Below are 16,572 nucleotides of genomic sequence, written 5' to 3' on the forward strand. Positions count from 1 at the left end.
AGAGAGAGCATCTCAGAGAAACTATGTTATGTTGATAATTTAGTATTCACCAGTAATCGCCACAAGAGCACGAACCATGTACAAAGTGGTGAAACCTATTTCTGTCCCGCATTACAATCTTTCGGCCCGTGATTTTCGAAAGTAACTTGGTCACAGCGTGACAATCCGAACACACGCGTAGGTTTTTCACTATTTTGATTGTTGTTCCAGCTTGTGTGCTGATTAGCCCGAAAGCAAGAGCAAGCTTCTCACTGTGAACTTCAAGGGATTGCTCCTTTTCTTTGTCCCCCAGATCATGTAACACAGTATCTACCTGTGGGGTGTAACCATGAGCCTTGAGCCAACGGTTCATCTCCTCGATCATCGTGTATATTTCTTTGCTCCTCGGGTTTCTCCTATCCCCTGCAAGGAACTCGTGTACCTTATTATCCACTTCAATGGAGCTGCAACCAGGCTCCTTCTGAATCCCACTGCTTTTCATCAAGGCCCTCACCCTTGCCACCCCATCCCAGTTCCCCGCTGCGGCGTAGATGTTGGAAAGTAGAATATATGTTCCTGAATTTGCAAGATTTTGGCCAAGGAGAAACTCTGCTATCTCCTCTCCCAAAGCAATGTTACCATGGAGTCTACAAGCCCCAAGTAAAGTTCCCCATAGGACAGGATCAGGATCAATCTTCATTTTCTTCACAAACTCGTATGCTTCTTCCAGCTGCCCAGCACGGCTAAGGAGATTTACCATGCACCCGTAATGCTCAATCTTCGGTTCTATTCCGTATTCATCCTTCATTGAACTGAAAAAAGCCCGTCCCTTGTTGACCAAACCAGCATAAGCACAAGCAGTCAAAACTCCGATGAAGGTTATATCAGTAGGACGGTAACCAATTCTACACATTTCAATGAACAACTGCAATGCATCTTGGCTAAATCCGTGCATTGCATATCCTACAACCATCGAATTCCAAACAACAACGTCCTTCTCCTGAATCCTATCAAAAACCAGACGAGCATCCTCCAAGCTACCACATTTACTGTACATGTCAATCAATGCAGTGCCCACATGAGCATTGACTCGAATTTGATTATTTTCCATGTAAGAATGAAGCCATCGACCAGACTCAAGAGCTCCAAGCTGCCCACAAGCAGAGAGCAAAGACAGCACGGTCAATTCGTTCGGCTTAAACTTTGCCGCCAGCATTTTCCTAAACAAAAACAAAGCCTCATTTGGCATCCCATGCTGAGCATACCCATCAATCATCACATTCCAACAAACCACATCTCTCTCCTGCATTCCGTCAAACAGTTTGCGGGCCGCCTCAATTGCCCCTCTTTTCGCATAGCTAGTGATCATCGCAGTCAGCGAAACCAAACTCTTCTCAGGCATTGTATCAAACAGCTGCCTTGCAGACACAACATCGCCGGCTCTTGCGTAAACATCCACAAGACCAGTCCTGACATACAAATCCGAATCGAGCCCGAGCTTAATCGTCTGGGAATGGAGTGCTTTTCCGGGCTCAAGCGGGCAAGTTTTCATAACAGCGGAGAAGGTGAAGCAATTGGGTTCAACGCCATTGGTGAGCATCTCGGTGAAGTACATGAGGGCAAGGTTCTGAAGACCCAACTGGGCATGGCTGTGGATAATGGAGGTCCAGAAGTAGACAGTGGGGTTGTCGGTGCGGTGGAAAAGGGCGACGGAGTGGTCGAGGCGGCCGAACGAGGCGTAAGAGCGTTGGAGCTTGAAGTTCAGGATTGGGTGGTGGTGGAGACCGTGACGGAGGAGAAGGGCGTGAATTTGGAGAAGGTGGTTGATGGATTTTGACTTGTCGATTAGGAATGTGAGTCTGTCAATTGAAGGTGGGTGGTTGCGGTGGCGGTGGTGGTGAGTGGGTGCCGTGGTGGCCAAAGTGGCGGTTGAGGACATTGTTTTGCCAACGCTATCTCAAATATTTGGCGCCCTCAATTATTTAGTGTATATTTATTATTTGTGATTTACTCGGTGTTTATTTCTCGCTTCTTTCTCAATTTCTTCTATTTTTCAATAAGTTTAGCCAGTCAAGCTAAAAAGTGAAAAATTAAAGATGGGTTACCCTTAAGTGCATTTTTTTTTAAAGGGAACTTTAATGAAAAATTTCGGTACTGTTCACCTCAACAAAAAAAAAATTACATTTTTACACTCAAAAGTCAATTATGGTACTATTCACTTTATCTTTTATTTTGTCCTTATCGTTAAAATTCAAAGTTTTCAAGCTCTTTTCATTAGTTTTTCTTTTTTTAAAAGAGAGATAACTGATGGCAAGTTATAGTTATTCACTCATTCCGAAGATCGGGAAGAGTGACAGAAGCATTTCAGCCTAATATCTAAATTATAAACAAAACACGATTAAAAAAAAAATTTACGGATCATTTAGTCAAATATTATTTGTACAAAATGGTTCTAGGAAACCCTTTTTAATTTCTTTGTAATCTTTTTTAAGTCGTTAAATTGAACAAATTTAAAAAGAAAAAAAAAGTCAAAATTAAGAGGCGGTATGCAAAAGCTGTAAAAGTGTGCGTAAAAATCACAATTTTATTTGTGCATTTAAAATTTGATGGGAATGATGGGTCATATGCACCCAAAATGAAAACTTACGGAAGATTGATAGATCCTGGAGATGCTGAGCAAATGTTGGTAAATTGGGTAATTTGGATTGGACAAATGTTGAATATCTCTAAAATTTAATCTACTTGATAACTAGTCTAGTCCAATGAAAAATTCCATGTGTTATACTATTATTTAACTAAATTTTATGTAACGACTTTCTTTGTTCATGTATTTTGAATCAAATATTAAAAAAGAAACTATTTCAATAGAATTGAGGGTAAATTACATAATACCTCCTCAAGTTTGAGGTCTATTACAACCTCATACAACATCTTTAAAACATTTCATTTTCATACCTCACCTACTATTTTATTTCAATATAATACATCAATTCCACGCTCCTTATCCACACTCCCAACCCTCATGTCTCCGCTCCGCCGATCGCCACCTCCCCCACCTCCACGGCAAGCTTCGCGTCGTCGACAACTTCAAAGATGAGTGGTTCACCGTCTTTCTTCTTTTCCATATCTCCTCCAACTTCGGCGACCTCTCCATTAGAGTCTGGGATTCCGACGGCAAGTTCCTCCTCATCGAAGTTGGCTACCACCTCCTTTGGTGGCTCAACCCCCAAAACAGCCTTAATCGCGTATTTATTCGCCAAGGCCAACTCCACATCGTCCCTAGAGCTCGAATCCCGAACCCTACCCTCACTGACTCCTTGAATTTCATTGTGAATTTCGGGCAAGAGGCAATTGTTCGTGGCACACAACCCATCATGAGTGACGAATGAGGCGTCGAGGTTTGATGGTATTTGGGTTTTGAGAATTGTAATGGGATTCTGGGTTTTGGGATTTTGGGGATGCAGATTGCAGGTTGCCCAGAGAGAGAGAGGGTGGTGGAGGAAAGTGGGGGATGGGTGGGGGGGGGGGGTGGGGATGGACGAACAGGAAGGAAGAGAGGGGTGGGGGTAGGGGTGGGATGTGGGTTTGCGGGGAAGGATTTCTAGGTTTGGGTATTTCTAGTTTTTATTTTATTTTTATTTTTATTTATTTTTAAATAAGGTTAATATTATAATATTTTTAATGTATATAAAAAAATTGCCACGTGGTAGTCACATCAGCACAAATGTGATAGCTACGTCAGCTCTTAATGGACCAATGGATGAAAAATGTAACGGATGTATTATATTTGAAATAAAATAGTAGGTGAGGTGAGGTATGAAAGTGAAATATTTTAAAGATATTGTATGAGATTGTAATAGATCTCAAACTTGAGGGGGTATTATGTAATTTACCCTAGAATTAATTTAATCCGAAATTCTCTCTGTATTTATTTGGTTACTCAAATTTTTGTGTGCTAGAGACAACAAAGCCTAAGCAGTGTTGTCTCTAGAGTTCCCACTAGATGTAATAGATGTAATATGCAAACTGGAAATGTTTGATCGATGACTGGGGAGGTTCACAAAGTCCTTAAAGGCACCTGAGTATAGACTAATGAAAAGGGTTTGAAAACTTTGAGTTTTAATGATAAAGACAAAATAAATAGTAAAGTGAATAGTACAAGGTTTGACCTTTAGTGTAAAAATGTGATTTTTCGTTAAAACTTCTTAAAAATAAACTCACAACTCTTTATTTTGTGTGTTGATGACACTTTTAGTGGACCGAAATAAATAAAAACAATGTAAGAGTCCTTTATAGTAATTTTACAAATCTAAAACAGGTGCAATGATGACTGGACCGAGCTTGAAAAACAAAACAAATCTAAAACAGGCCCAATGATATTTTTGCAACAGTGAAGAAAACTGATAGCTCCTTGAGTTCTAGCCTTCTAGGGTTTAAATCCAAATGCCCTAAAACCCTTGCCTCCGATTCCCCATTCGCAATTCCCAAATTTCCAGCCAGCAAAGATATGGCGTGGCGATCTGGGTCGTCCTTGTCAAGGTCTCTGATCTCAACCGCAAGAGCGTCAACATTCCGGTCATCTCCGTCGATCTCATCCCTCCCTCGCACGCCGCTTCGTAATCTCCTAGGCAGCAACTCCCGCCGCACCCTCTTCTCCCTCCCGGTCAATGCGGGCCAATTGGCCTGCGCGCAGTCGCTGATGCCATTGCACAGCGCCCTGGCTTCGGCTCGTCTCACAAGCCACATCTCCGTCGAAGCGCGCCATTGCTGCGAGCTGTCTCAGGGTACCTCCATTGATCCCTCGTAGTTTTTCTCTTTCTGCGGTGCGTCTTGTATGGACAGTTTATTTCCCCTTTAAATTTCATTGATTTTACTGTTAGCTGTGTGGTAGATTGATGAAATGGGAGTTTAATGATGAGGATTTTCAGTAGAAAGAAAAAAACAGATGGGAACTTTGAATATTTTCTGTGCGCAATGCACTATTTGTCTGCGCTTAATGGGGTTTTCTGAAGCGTGTGATTCATGATGCTTTGCACTAGCTTATTGCTTTTTACGGATTTTTATCGGTCTTATTGATTTTTATTTGTTTTGTCATCTGCATGTTCGATTTTGAGAAATGGTAGTGAATGATCAGAATTTCAATCGAAAATAGAGCAAAGATGGGAACTTTGAATTTATTGTATATGCAATGCAGTGTTTGTTCAATTGAAAATAAAGCTTATAGTTGTTTCTGAACCAAATAGAAATTGCTTGAGTGCGGAATGTGTATGTGATACTTTTGATTTTCTGTTGCATTTGGCACTGCATCGGTTTGTTTTATTGCCAAAATTTTGGTGGTAGATAATGAAAGCTTTTGTATAGGTGTTATTTTTCCTTCAAATTCCAATTAACTGAACGGAATTGTGGCTGCTAGACATTCAACTATCCATCTATTATATTGTGCCATCCCAAGTGAATGCTTGTTGGGTTATCCGATTCCAACTTGACAAGGCTACGTTATTGTCTATCTGTGTGGAAGTAGTGTCTGTTTTGATCTGCTTTTCAGCTTATCGGTCTTCTGGGTATTGTATAGGTACTTGAACAAGCTTCTGTTGGATCAACACAGCAGCAGTTGTTGCTACATTTCGTGGTGCTCTGATAGTGAAAGCATTCTGTACTCCTTATCTTTGATGAGGTGGGTATAGTAAGTAATTTCACATTTTAGTGGATAATTTCTAGTTTCACAACTATGTGTTCATTTTCTTATAAGCCATTTGACTTGTGTAGGCTTTTTTGTTCAGAATTACAAGACCATACAACTACTTAATCTGTCTGATCATGTTATTTTACTACTGTTTATTGCTATTTGAATCTATGGATCCAAATTGAAATTTAATACGTGACATAAAGGGGTTCAATCGTTGTTCCCGTAAGCTGCATTTGTTTTGCCTTAATCTTATAGATTTTACACTGGATGGTAAAAGGGTGTCATGATTGTTCAAGTTGTGTTCGTAGCCAAATGTCAAACCTTATTTATGAATCAGGTCAAATTCATGTTGATCGGGTCCATACACTTGCATGTCAACCTTGTTCGTCGGGTCCATACACTGCATGTGAACTTTGTTGAGAAATTGCTCTCTTCCCTATTCTTGTCTCTCATCGCATGTTTACTTACTACCTCCGCTTCACCAGTTGAACCAATTCTCGGTTCTGAGGGTATTGGATTACTAATTTTAAGTTGGGAGTCACATTTTTTATTCGTCACACGTTAGGAAGTAAGAAACGTGAATGATTCTCTTCTCATACTCATACATAGTAAGTAAACATGCGATCAATGTTTCTTGTTTAGGGACCGTATGGGTTTATCGGTGTATAAGTTATACTCTAATGAACAAGATAGTGAGTGATATGTGCTTCTTGTTTCTTCACATGCTGGTGTTTGAACCGCACCAGGCACACCCTGACCCGCACCACTGAAATCGATACGTGATTTGTCTCGCATTTCACATGTTGCATCCAACATGAGTTTGCAATTTGCACGAATTTGAGGGCCAGCTTGAATTCCATCCAAGCTCGGTAGGAAATTCCGATTCCGATCCAATTAATTTCTTGATTCGAAATTTTCCAATTCTGATAAAAAAAATTCCGAATTTTAATGAATCGAAATTGATGTCTGAAAATTTCGAATTTGAGATTGAAATGCACTTAAATATCGAGATTATTAGATACCATTTTAGTGGAGAGTGTTGGGTCTAATTTCACAAGTCATACGTCGAGAATTATTACTTTAGAGCCTGTCTTTCTGCAAGGGTTTGAGTTAGCTTCAGAATCTGGTATGTTTGCATCCCTGCAGTACAGAAACAAGCTGAGGGCATATATTTTGATGTTCCTCTCGAATCACCACTTGCTCGGCATCCAAACTTATATCCTTGTTTCGATCTTTATCGACAACTGCCTTACTTGATGCCGGGATAAGATTACGACTCTCTACATAATTTGCGTATAATCCCTCGAAACGATACGATTATTTGCCCTTCTTAGAGAACCAAATCTCTACCACTTCAAACTATTTCTGTATGCTCTGCATATTACTTCTCTGATTCTTGGTTGAGAGGTGGAAGGAGGGAAGGCAATAGTGTCGGTAGTACATAGCACCTAGTCTTCACTTGTTTCGTCATAGTGACAATGTAAGTCTTGAGTTCATATATCTCATGAACGATGACCGATTCTTATTTGATAATTTAGTATTAAACATTTGGTTTTCCCTTTTATGCGTTAAATTGAATTAGAAAACACTTGTTTTGCTTGATGATTAAACGGCACAAGCCGAAGAAGCAGTGTGGACAAAACAAATCCAATCTCCAAGCACACATATAATCTGACTCATCAATCCAACTCCACTACACAAACATTTTTTAATTTAATCCCAATCAAGATATAGAGAAAACTAGGGCTTCTATATTCAATTAATGATTATTAATTATTATTTTATTATTACTATTTAATCAGATGAGCACCAAGATTCTGATTTGTTTTATAAGAATTGTGTGGTGGTGGTTTCTCAGCTCCTATTGTACATATGTATATATGCACACGTAGCCCACTACTGCTACACGATCAAACAATTATCCACGGAAACCCCAATTGGGAAAAACAGACATCCCACCTGTATATCTGTATATGTCCTCACATACGTTATCAAGTTTGTTGACCAAATTTTGTAAAGTAGAGTTATTCACACATTTATTTTTATTTGTCACATATATTTTTAATTTCTGATTGTTAAATTGAATGAATTGAAGAAGATCTATGGACAAAAATTAACAAGGGTGTGTGAGAGGTATAAAGGGTGTATGAATAGCATTATCCACCATTTATTATTCACCATTTTGTAAACCATATGACATGATTTTAATGTTTGAATTATTATTCAAGTATTAATTAACGTGTTTATTTTTTTTATTAGTGACACATTATAATTTACAAATTTAATCTAAAAATTTGATATACCTAACATTACTCTTATTTAAATGTCAGTTTGCTGGGTCCTCCCAAACTCTTGATAAAGCTACCATTGCATTGCATTTCGGCCCCATATGTATAAGCAATTATTGGTAGCATCTTTTAACAACTCCACTCTCCTCATTGGTGGACATCATGTATCAACTCATTGATTGTGGGGTGTCTGTCTTTGTGAATAGTGGTAGCACCCATTGAATTGTTAATTGGTTTAGGGTTGAAGGTTCGGCTACTCAGAATAAAGGTATGGTGGTATTCATTTTCATCTGTAAGTGAGAGGTTTTAGGTTTGAATATTGTGGATGACGAATTCGATACCAAATTAGGTTGCTCATTGTGTGGCTTAGCCGAACTCTTCCTTCCCCTTAGTATAATTAGTAGCCAACACTGTGATCTTTTTCTCCCCCTCCTATCTGGACAAAAACCACATGTTAATGAATAGGAGGCAGATTCTCTGCCCTCCCACTTCCCGTGCTCTCTTGTTTATGTGGTCACGGTTAAGCAACGTCAACATTTTATATTACTATTCTTTTTTTGTCTTATTATCTCTATAAAAAAAATAACATAAAATGTTAACGTAACTTAACCGTTATTACATAAAACAGGAGGGCACGAGAAGTGAGAGGGCAGAGAATCTGCCTCCTAATGAATATTGGGCCTGTAAGATTTTTAATTTCTTGCAGCAGACAGATCAATCTCCTTCTCTCTGTAAGTTTTAATAATGTACATATCTAACCTCTGGCAAGACCACCTTACTTCACATCTAACCTCTGGCAAGACCAACTTAATTTTGCATGACAAATCGAATAAGTGTCAATAATCTGCAGAGAGTCCATCACATAAATATTCAAAAATGTTCTCTCGATTATCCGATAATCAAAGACTTGATGATTACTTATCATTTTATTTAAAATCAATGGTGGAGAACAAATATATGTGTTTTTAATTTTTTAAACTTAATATTTGATATTAAATTCAACTGTGACTGCCGATGAATCCTTGATCACCTGAACACAAAACTCCATAAACATAAACATATGCTGGAGGCTTTAAATCTTCACTAACGGGTCCAAATTATGTAGGGTTCTGGTTAGGGTTAGGAGTTGGGACCATATCTGTATCAATCTAGCTACGTACGTAGCTTCATTTACTACAAGCACCTTTTGGGCTCTTCTAAGCAACCCCAACTTGCCTATGTTCTCTAAGCAACATTTACCTAGAAGTGCTTTTTTATTTCAATTTTCCATCACTAGAAGCACTTTGGAAATTGGAAAGTTTTTATGGAATTTTCAGCATCTGCACATTTTCAGTAGTTAATTCAAAGTGTTTGTGATTAGTTCATCCATATGGAATCAAATTATATTGATGCTACTAAGAGGAGTGAAAGAAAAGATGAGCAAGGAACTAAGGAATCCTAAGCCTTGAATGGCCAATACTATTATGCATGACACAAGCAACTGGTCCCCTTAGAAGTCTCAAGCATCAAAAAGTGGGAGCACCATATAGATTTAGAGATAAAATATTTTGGTGATATCCAATGACACTGCCTCCCCACCATTATCATATTCCCTTTCCTTCTTGGACTGTTTAGAACATTAATTTCTTATATATTTTTTAATACAAGCGATATTATACTTTAAACAAGTATAAACAGCGAGGAAAATAACTCAAACCCAACAAATGTAGTTATGTCCACGTTTGCATTTTGAACACTAACTTAACTCCCTTCTTTTCCATCGCACCCCTTATTTAAGTCCAAGCTCCCCCACTTCTTCAACCCTCTATCTCAAAATCTCAATTTCTTATACCTTTTAAATTGAGTTTGTCTAGGATTTGCAATGATTTCCAAAAGGGAGCAAGAACAAGAAGCAGAAGCAGAAGCACAAGAAGCAAATGATGAGATTATAGAAAGTAATGATGAAAGATTAGGTGATGATCGTGGAGGTGATAATTTCGGAGACTGGTTGAGTTTAAGCCTCAACTCCAACGAGCCATCCGAGGCGGAAGTCGATGCCGATTTTCCGTCACCAAAACCATCCAATAGCAACAAAGTTTTCTCATGCAACTTTTGCCTGAGGAAGTTTTACAGCTCACAAGCCTTGGGAGGCCATCAAAACGCACACAAGAGAGAGAGGGGAGCTGCCAAAAGGTATCAGTCTCACAGAATGATGATGTCAGCGTTGGGGTTTCCGTTTACCCCTGTCGCTGCAGCAGCTAGGTCACTCGGAGTCCAGCCTCACTCACTCGTGCAGAAACCTAGCAGCAGGTCAGATGGGTCGATGGTGGCGAGATTTAGGGAAGCCGCCGCAGGTTTTGGGATGGCATGGACACCCTTCATGCTTGAAGAAACCATGGATCATAAATGGCCAGGAAGTTTCCGGATGGATCATCAATTACCCAGACAAGAATCAGATGTACATAATAAGCAGCTGGACTTAAATCTTCGGCTGTGATCCTAAATTCTGATCCTAGTATTGCTTGTATTTCAATCTAAATTCGTCTAAATAAATAATACATGTTTTAGGATCATATAAATGCATTTGTGTGCATTTTTTATCTGGACAGGATGTATAATTTGATAAATAATGCTTTGGTGCGTGTACTGTAGTTGATGGAACCTTTGCTATTGTTCCCTGTTCGTTGTTTAGAATAATACTAGGCATATCAACTTTTTATACGATATTAATATGATGTATCATTAATAGAAAATAAACACGTTAATCAATACTTATGTAATAATTCAGTCATCTATGAAGATGTCATATGGTTTAAATTAAAGTCTCCATAAAATTACCGGTTTGTTGATTGTATAGTGCTATAACGCCGAACTTTCAACTACTCCTCTTAGAAAATAATTCAGTTTCCTTCTGCTTTTTGTGAAAGAGAAAGAATAACAGTTTGTGCTTGAGGTTTTAGTGCAACCAAATTCTATTTGGAGTGGCAAGTGGCAACAAAAATTTGAATTGTCTTTTTCGGCCAATAGAATCTCTCTGGACCAGAATTGATAATTGGCTTCGATCTGATTACTTCTCAAATCATGGTCGGATCAATGGCTTAATGAAATGCTCATCCTTCGAAGGCTGGTTTGAGCATCTAAATTGGATCCTCATTGGGTTGTCAAGCACGGCCCATATATTATTTTTTAATGGGCCCTTTGGATTTCTAAGGCAGACCCATTCAATAAGGCTCCCTGCCTTTGTTCCACACGATTGAGATATTTGAAGAAAGATCGAGTAGTCATGAGGGAATTTCATGATGGATATTCATGGTAGGATTGGAAGAACTGCACAATTTAGACAAAATAAAAGTTGTCATCCATTTCTTTCTTTGTTAGACAGTTATTTTATAAATATTGATCGTATGTAACAAACACAAACCTAAAAGGACTACATAAGAACTATGCTTAACGTAGAGATAGAAGAGGGAGGAGCTGAGGTCCAAACTCATGGCAACTTTAGCTAATATCTAGCCATGGTCTAAATAGTTTTATTTAGCCCGAAAACAATGTCATCAAAAAGGTAAATCTCATTTAAGATGACATGGGATACTAGTTAGAGGTATTGTCAACCTGACTCCAAGAGTGAGTGAGTTTTTTTATCCAAAGGCTGATATTCACTTCGTTTAGTTATTCTGTCGTCAGTTTTTATAATATTTTCTATTCATAAATCTCATAGAACAACAATAGATGATATCATATTTAATGGTGAAAGATATGATCAACAGCCCAAATTTAAATGAAATGGTTAAAATAATATTTAAATATTTAGCTCAATCTTACCTCAAAGAATTTAGATTTTTTTTATCTGAAAATTTGATATTACCCCTTGAAACTATATTCTCCTTTACTAAAACCCATCACCTTTTGTTTTCTTGAATAAAGTCCATTGACTAGCCTCCAAATAAACAAATTCTTTAATTAAGTTTGACTGTTCAAATTGTATATTTTCAAAATGCCTAAACTACCCCTATTAATACTTGGATAGAGTTTTTTGATCAGTTACTTGTTATATCCATTTAAACTGACACACCCCGACCTGGAAAGGTCGAAGCATGCTGGCCGTCACCGTGAGGTGACGTAACCATAAGGGTAAGTGATGCAAAAAGTGAATAAAATTAAAACTAATTAGAACTAAACAGTGAAAGAGTGCGCAATTCGTGGGTTGAACCCACTACAATTATTCAGAGCGTAATAGACAGTGAGACTACGAAAGAGTAGTCAAAGCAGCCAAAGTACACTTATTACATAATAGTGATAAGTTTGTACGTCTAAACAGAAGGAAATGTTAGAACTGCCGTGATTCCTCGAGTGCCACAGAGAGTACAGCTATCTAGGTCCTGGAAGGGCGAAAAAAAAAGTTGAGTGGGTCAGCAGAACAATGCTTATAAGAAAACCTTTATCTTTGAATATACTAACCCCTCGCCGTAAAACAAGTATAGTTTTCTCAAAACATACTACGTAAGTATGAAATCCAATATATCAACCATATAACCAGAAATATGCCAAGTAAATGATGTATCATATGCCACAATAATAATCATGTGATAATCAATATAACTAAGTGCTCATCCATCTAAGTTAACACACAAGTTCGAACAAATGGTTTCTGACACGAACAAGACTGAGTGTAATCAATATGCTCTAGTACTACGATCATGTGAAGACTGGTGCAAAAGCACATCACATACAAGTCGGATCGCCTAATGCAATCTACCGGACAAGACTGGCACCTAAACTTGGATCCAAGGTGAGCAAACGGTGTGGATGTGAACATACACGTGAAGGACTGGCCCTGACCCTGGGGCGAGTACTAACACCAGGTGTAGCAAGATGAGCATGTATACAAGTATGTATGAATGCCATGACAGTAATATCAGAACCATATAGTAGCATTTATCATAATTTATATCACAATAATGATGTTAGGCAATATAGGCGTAAAAGTGAAGTAAATACGCATTTATGGAAACTATAAATATATATAGGTATAAAACAACTGCCCACTCACAAGTATGTCATTGGGTCGTAGCCCCCGAGCCTAGCTTGGCCTCGAAAATCCTCGGAATAAGTTTCCCCTATATGTGAAATAACTAAATAACATTAATTAAAGCACATAACGAAAACCTAAATAAAACCCCCATAGTTTGCTCAAACCTAGGGTGTAAATATATGAAATCGATCTACTCGACGACACGAACACACACGTGTCAACCACGCGCCGCCCAAAGTGGCTGTCCACGCGCGCCCACACGCCCCCGCGAGTACACTGTACTCGCCTTCTTCGCGAAAATCTGCAATTTTGCGGATTTTTTGCCCAACTTCCAGAGCCCATAATGAGCTCGATTCTCAACCAAATTCACTTCTACAAAAGCCAAATTAAAGCTAGGAATGTCATCTACCGATCCCAATTTACAGAAAGTTCGAATATGGTTTGAGTTAATTAGAAATTTGGCCTGAAAGTAGCCAAACGACCACGGTTACAAATTTTCCAGAAACTGAAATTTTCTTCCTAACTTCCAGAGTTGATTTCTAACTCGTTACTTAACCAAACTCAGTTATTCAAAAGCCATTTTGAAGTTAGGAATGTAGAGAACAAGTTTGTACTTAGAAGAAGTCCAGTTGTGGTCGAGGTTGACCAGACAAATGGTTTGAAAGTGACTAAATGGTCACGGTTCTTGAGTGAAAAATGGTAGGTTCTCCTTCTTCTCGAGTTTTTGGGTAAAACCACACGTTCAAAACACAAACAAAGGATCAATAACAACCCATAGAAGTGAAATGAAGGTTCTAAAGGTTTCTCAAGGCTTACCTAAGCCATGCATGGCCTGAAAATCGATATGTCGAACTCACCGAGTCGACCTTCCGAGTTGGTGAGTCAAAACTCGTCCACACCAGATTTCAAGGACATGGTTGTGATCGTGGGACTGAAACGATCACAATGGTGTAATTTGTTTTTCATGTTTGTGAGTTTTGGTATGTTTTGTGAAGGTTGCAGAGATGAAGAAGAAGAAGAAGAAGAAATGTGGCGTGGGAGAGGGAGAAGAGAGAGAGAGAGAGATGCTTTTTTGATTGAGGGAACAGAAAATAAAGAAGGGATGGGATAGCTGAAAGTGGAATAATGCAGAGAAGTGCATGGGATGGGTTTTAAAAGGAATCCAAGGATAGGTTTTTAGATTTCCTACAGTAAAAGGAAATCGAAATCTATCTGAAGTAGATGTTTTTACACTTTAAAATTTACGTCTACTCGTACTAGCGTGTACAATTTAAATGCGATAGCGAGAAATAAAAAGGAAAGCGATAAGAATAAGTCCACGTCACTTGCCAATAAGGGCATAATCGTCAATACACATACTCGGGAAGAAATTACATAGAAAAATTAGGGACGGGTCGTCACATAAACAATTTTATATATTTTACAAAATAATTCATGCCATTCATTGTATATTCAATGTATGAACTTTCAAATTGTTATAACGTGCCGATTGAAAAATAATAATACTAATTTCAAAATTTTGTGCATTAAATATATAAGTCAATTTACCTACCAACACAACAATAAACCTAAAACAGCTTCTACGAATACTCCAATCCCTAATACACAAAACAAAAGCTATATGTTCGTGCAATTTTTACCTACAAAATAGTAATTTTCCTATTCCATCAAACCAAAATTTAAAGGGTCTAATTTACTTTCAAAATGGTCTAATTTACCTACATTATTTATGTGCATTATATTAAAAGTTTATTTAATTGCCTACAAGCACAAACCCACAATGTCACAGCCCGTCCCGAAAATTCTATATCGGGAGCGTGAAATGACGGAATTACCCCTTAGCGGGGACTAAGGTACGTGTGTCACATTATTGGTTAAATATATACACCCCTAAGTTCTTGGAAAATAATTTAAGTTTGGATAAAAAAAAATGGTTTTGTAAATTTGTATGGTTAGGGTTTGACGTGGGATTTGTTTGGTGACCACACACACCCTCGGGACATTTTTCCATTTCCTTCCCCGTGTCTCTCTCTCTCTTCTCCATTCAATCTCTCTCTCATTCTCGAACTGTACGGACCAATGCCAAAACCCCCTGAAACTTCATAGATCGAGGATTTTGAAGACACCATTGTGCTCGTGAGGACTCTACGAACTCAACCACACCCATTTCAGGTAAGAAATCTTTCGATTTCACGTTGAAACCATAAGCACCAATTTTGGCACTGTTCATGAACTTGGTGTTGGTTGATTTTTAGGACAATCCAAGCTTATAGTGAGCTTAGGGAGGTTCTAAGGAAGCTCGGGGACATTCGTTTGGAAGTTTTGGACGTCGGGATCACCACGTTCAAAGTTGGCCGGTTTTCGTGGGATTTCTCCGGTGAGATTTCGTGATTTTTAGAGCCTTAAAGTAGTATAGCGTGAAACTACATGTTGAGGGCTTCAAATTGATATAAAATTCGAAGAAAACGGTTGAGAAACGAAGGAGAACAAGCAATTACAAAATTCGCCGGAATCCGGCCATCGGAAAAACCAGTCCGGCGACTGGCTGAGGAAGATAATGCGCGTGGGGGCGCGTAGGTCCGTGCCACCCACGTCGCGTTGGGGTGCGTGGCAAGCCTAAAAATTTTTCTAAAAATTCCTCGACGTCCATGACGTCGAGTAGGTCAATGTGGTATATTCATATACCCAAATTGAGCATCGTGTGAGAAGTTATTTTGAATTGTTGGTTATGTGTTTAAATTAACGTTTTTATAGTTGTTTCACATATAGGTGACACCTATCCCGAGGACGAGCGCATCCAAGGACGTCACAGGGGTTACGACCCATCGACTTATCAGTGAGTGGGCAGTTTTGTTTTCGTATTACCTATATACTACTGTTTTTCCCAGAAAATGCATTTATATGAAAATATGTTTTAAAATGCCATGCATGCAATTGATGAGATATTTGAATAGATAATTGATGCATATATATGTGAATTGACGCTGTTGACGCACATGTGAGTTTTTACATTATTCATACGATTTATTTTATGTGAATTATGTTGAGAGCTCATAACCTGCACCTCTGGTGTTAGTGCTTATATTATTCACCACACCGCACGCTCGCCTTGGATCCAAGTAGGTGGATGTCGTACATCCCTCTAGAGGTGGTTCCGACATGCCAGTCGTACAGACCATTAGAGAGGTTCCGACTGGTGGGTGACCTTAGATTATGTGCACAGATGATTGATGAGAGAAGCACTAGAGCGTATTATTTCACCATCTTAGTCGTACAGACTACTATAGGTAGTTCCAACTTATGTGCAGTGTAGTGCCGTATAGGTCACAATTGGTGACTCCGGCAGGGCTGTACAGGTCACAGTTGGTGACTCCGGCTGGATGGGATAGTGAGCTATATAATCAACCGTACAGGACCATTGTAGGGTCTCCGGTTGATTTATTATTTCACCTGATTTATATTGATGCATTCATATTATATTTTCGCATGGCATGGCATATTCTTTCTGAGATGTTATGTTGATAGTTGGTGAGCGGAGTTTTGATGATATATGTATATATACGTTTATATACTATTTTTCTGGGAAAGTATACAGGTTTTACGGTGAG

General features: G+C 38.6%; 2 protein-coding genes and 2 long non-coding RNA genes across 4 annotated transcripts; 2 read left to right on the forward strand and 2 right to left on the reverse strand.

Moving 5' to 3' along the window:
* Nucleotides 1-12: 12 nt before the first annotated feature.
* On the reverse strand, nt 13-2,151 carry LOC114821473 (pentatricopeptide repeat-containing protein ELI1, chloroplastic). Its single transcript, XM_029093677.2, has one exon. The coding sequence runs from the start codon at nt 1,916-1,918 to the stop codon at nt 47-49; it is 1,872 nt and encodes a 623-aa protein (XP_028949510.2). The 5' UTR covers nt 1,919-2,151; the 3' UTR covers nt 13-46.
* Nucleotides 2,152-4,407: 2,256 nt separating this feature from the next.
* Nucleotides 4,408-5,744, forward strand: LOC139192021 (uncharacterized). Its single transcript, XR_011575782.1, has 2 exons — nt 4,408-4,763; nt 5,552-5,744. It is a non-coding gene; the product is annotated as an uncharacterized lncRNA (long non-coding RNA).
* A 4,070-nt stretch (nt 5,745-9,814) lies between these two features.
* LOC114821589 (zinc finger protein 7-like) lies at nt 9,815-10,429 on the forward strand. Its single transcript, XM_029094397.2, has one exon. The coding sequence runs from the start codon at nt 9,815-9,817 to the stop codon at nt 10,427-10,429; it is 615 nt and encodes a 204-aa protein (XP_028950230.2).
* Nucleotides 10,430-12,080: 1,651 nt separating this feature from the next.
* LOC114821739 (uncharacterized) lies at nt 12,081-14,088 on the reverse strand. Its single transcript, XR_011576588.1, has 3 exons — nt 13,781-14,088; nt 12,983-13,049; nt 12,081-12,311 (listed from the first exon to the last, which is right to left on the reverse strand). It is a non-coding gene; the product is annotated as an uncharacterized lncRNA (long non-coding RNA).
* Between the last annotated feature and the right edge of the window lie 2,484 nt (nt 14,089-16,572).

Source organism: Malus domestica, chromosome 15 (genome assembly GCF_042453785.1).
Source record: "Malus domestica chromosome 15, GDT2T_hap1".
Lineage (NCBI taxonomy): Eukaryota > Viridiplantae > Streptophyta > Magnoliopsida > Rosales > Rosaceae > Malus > Malus domestica.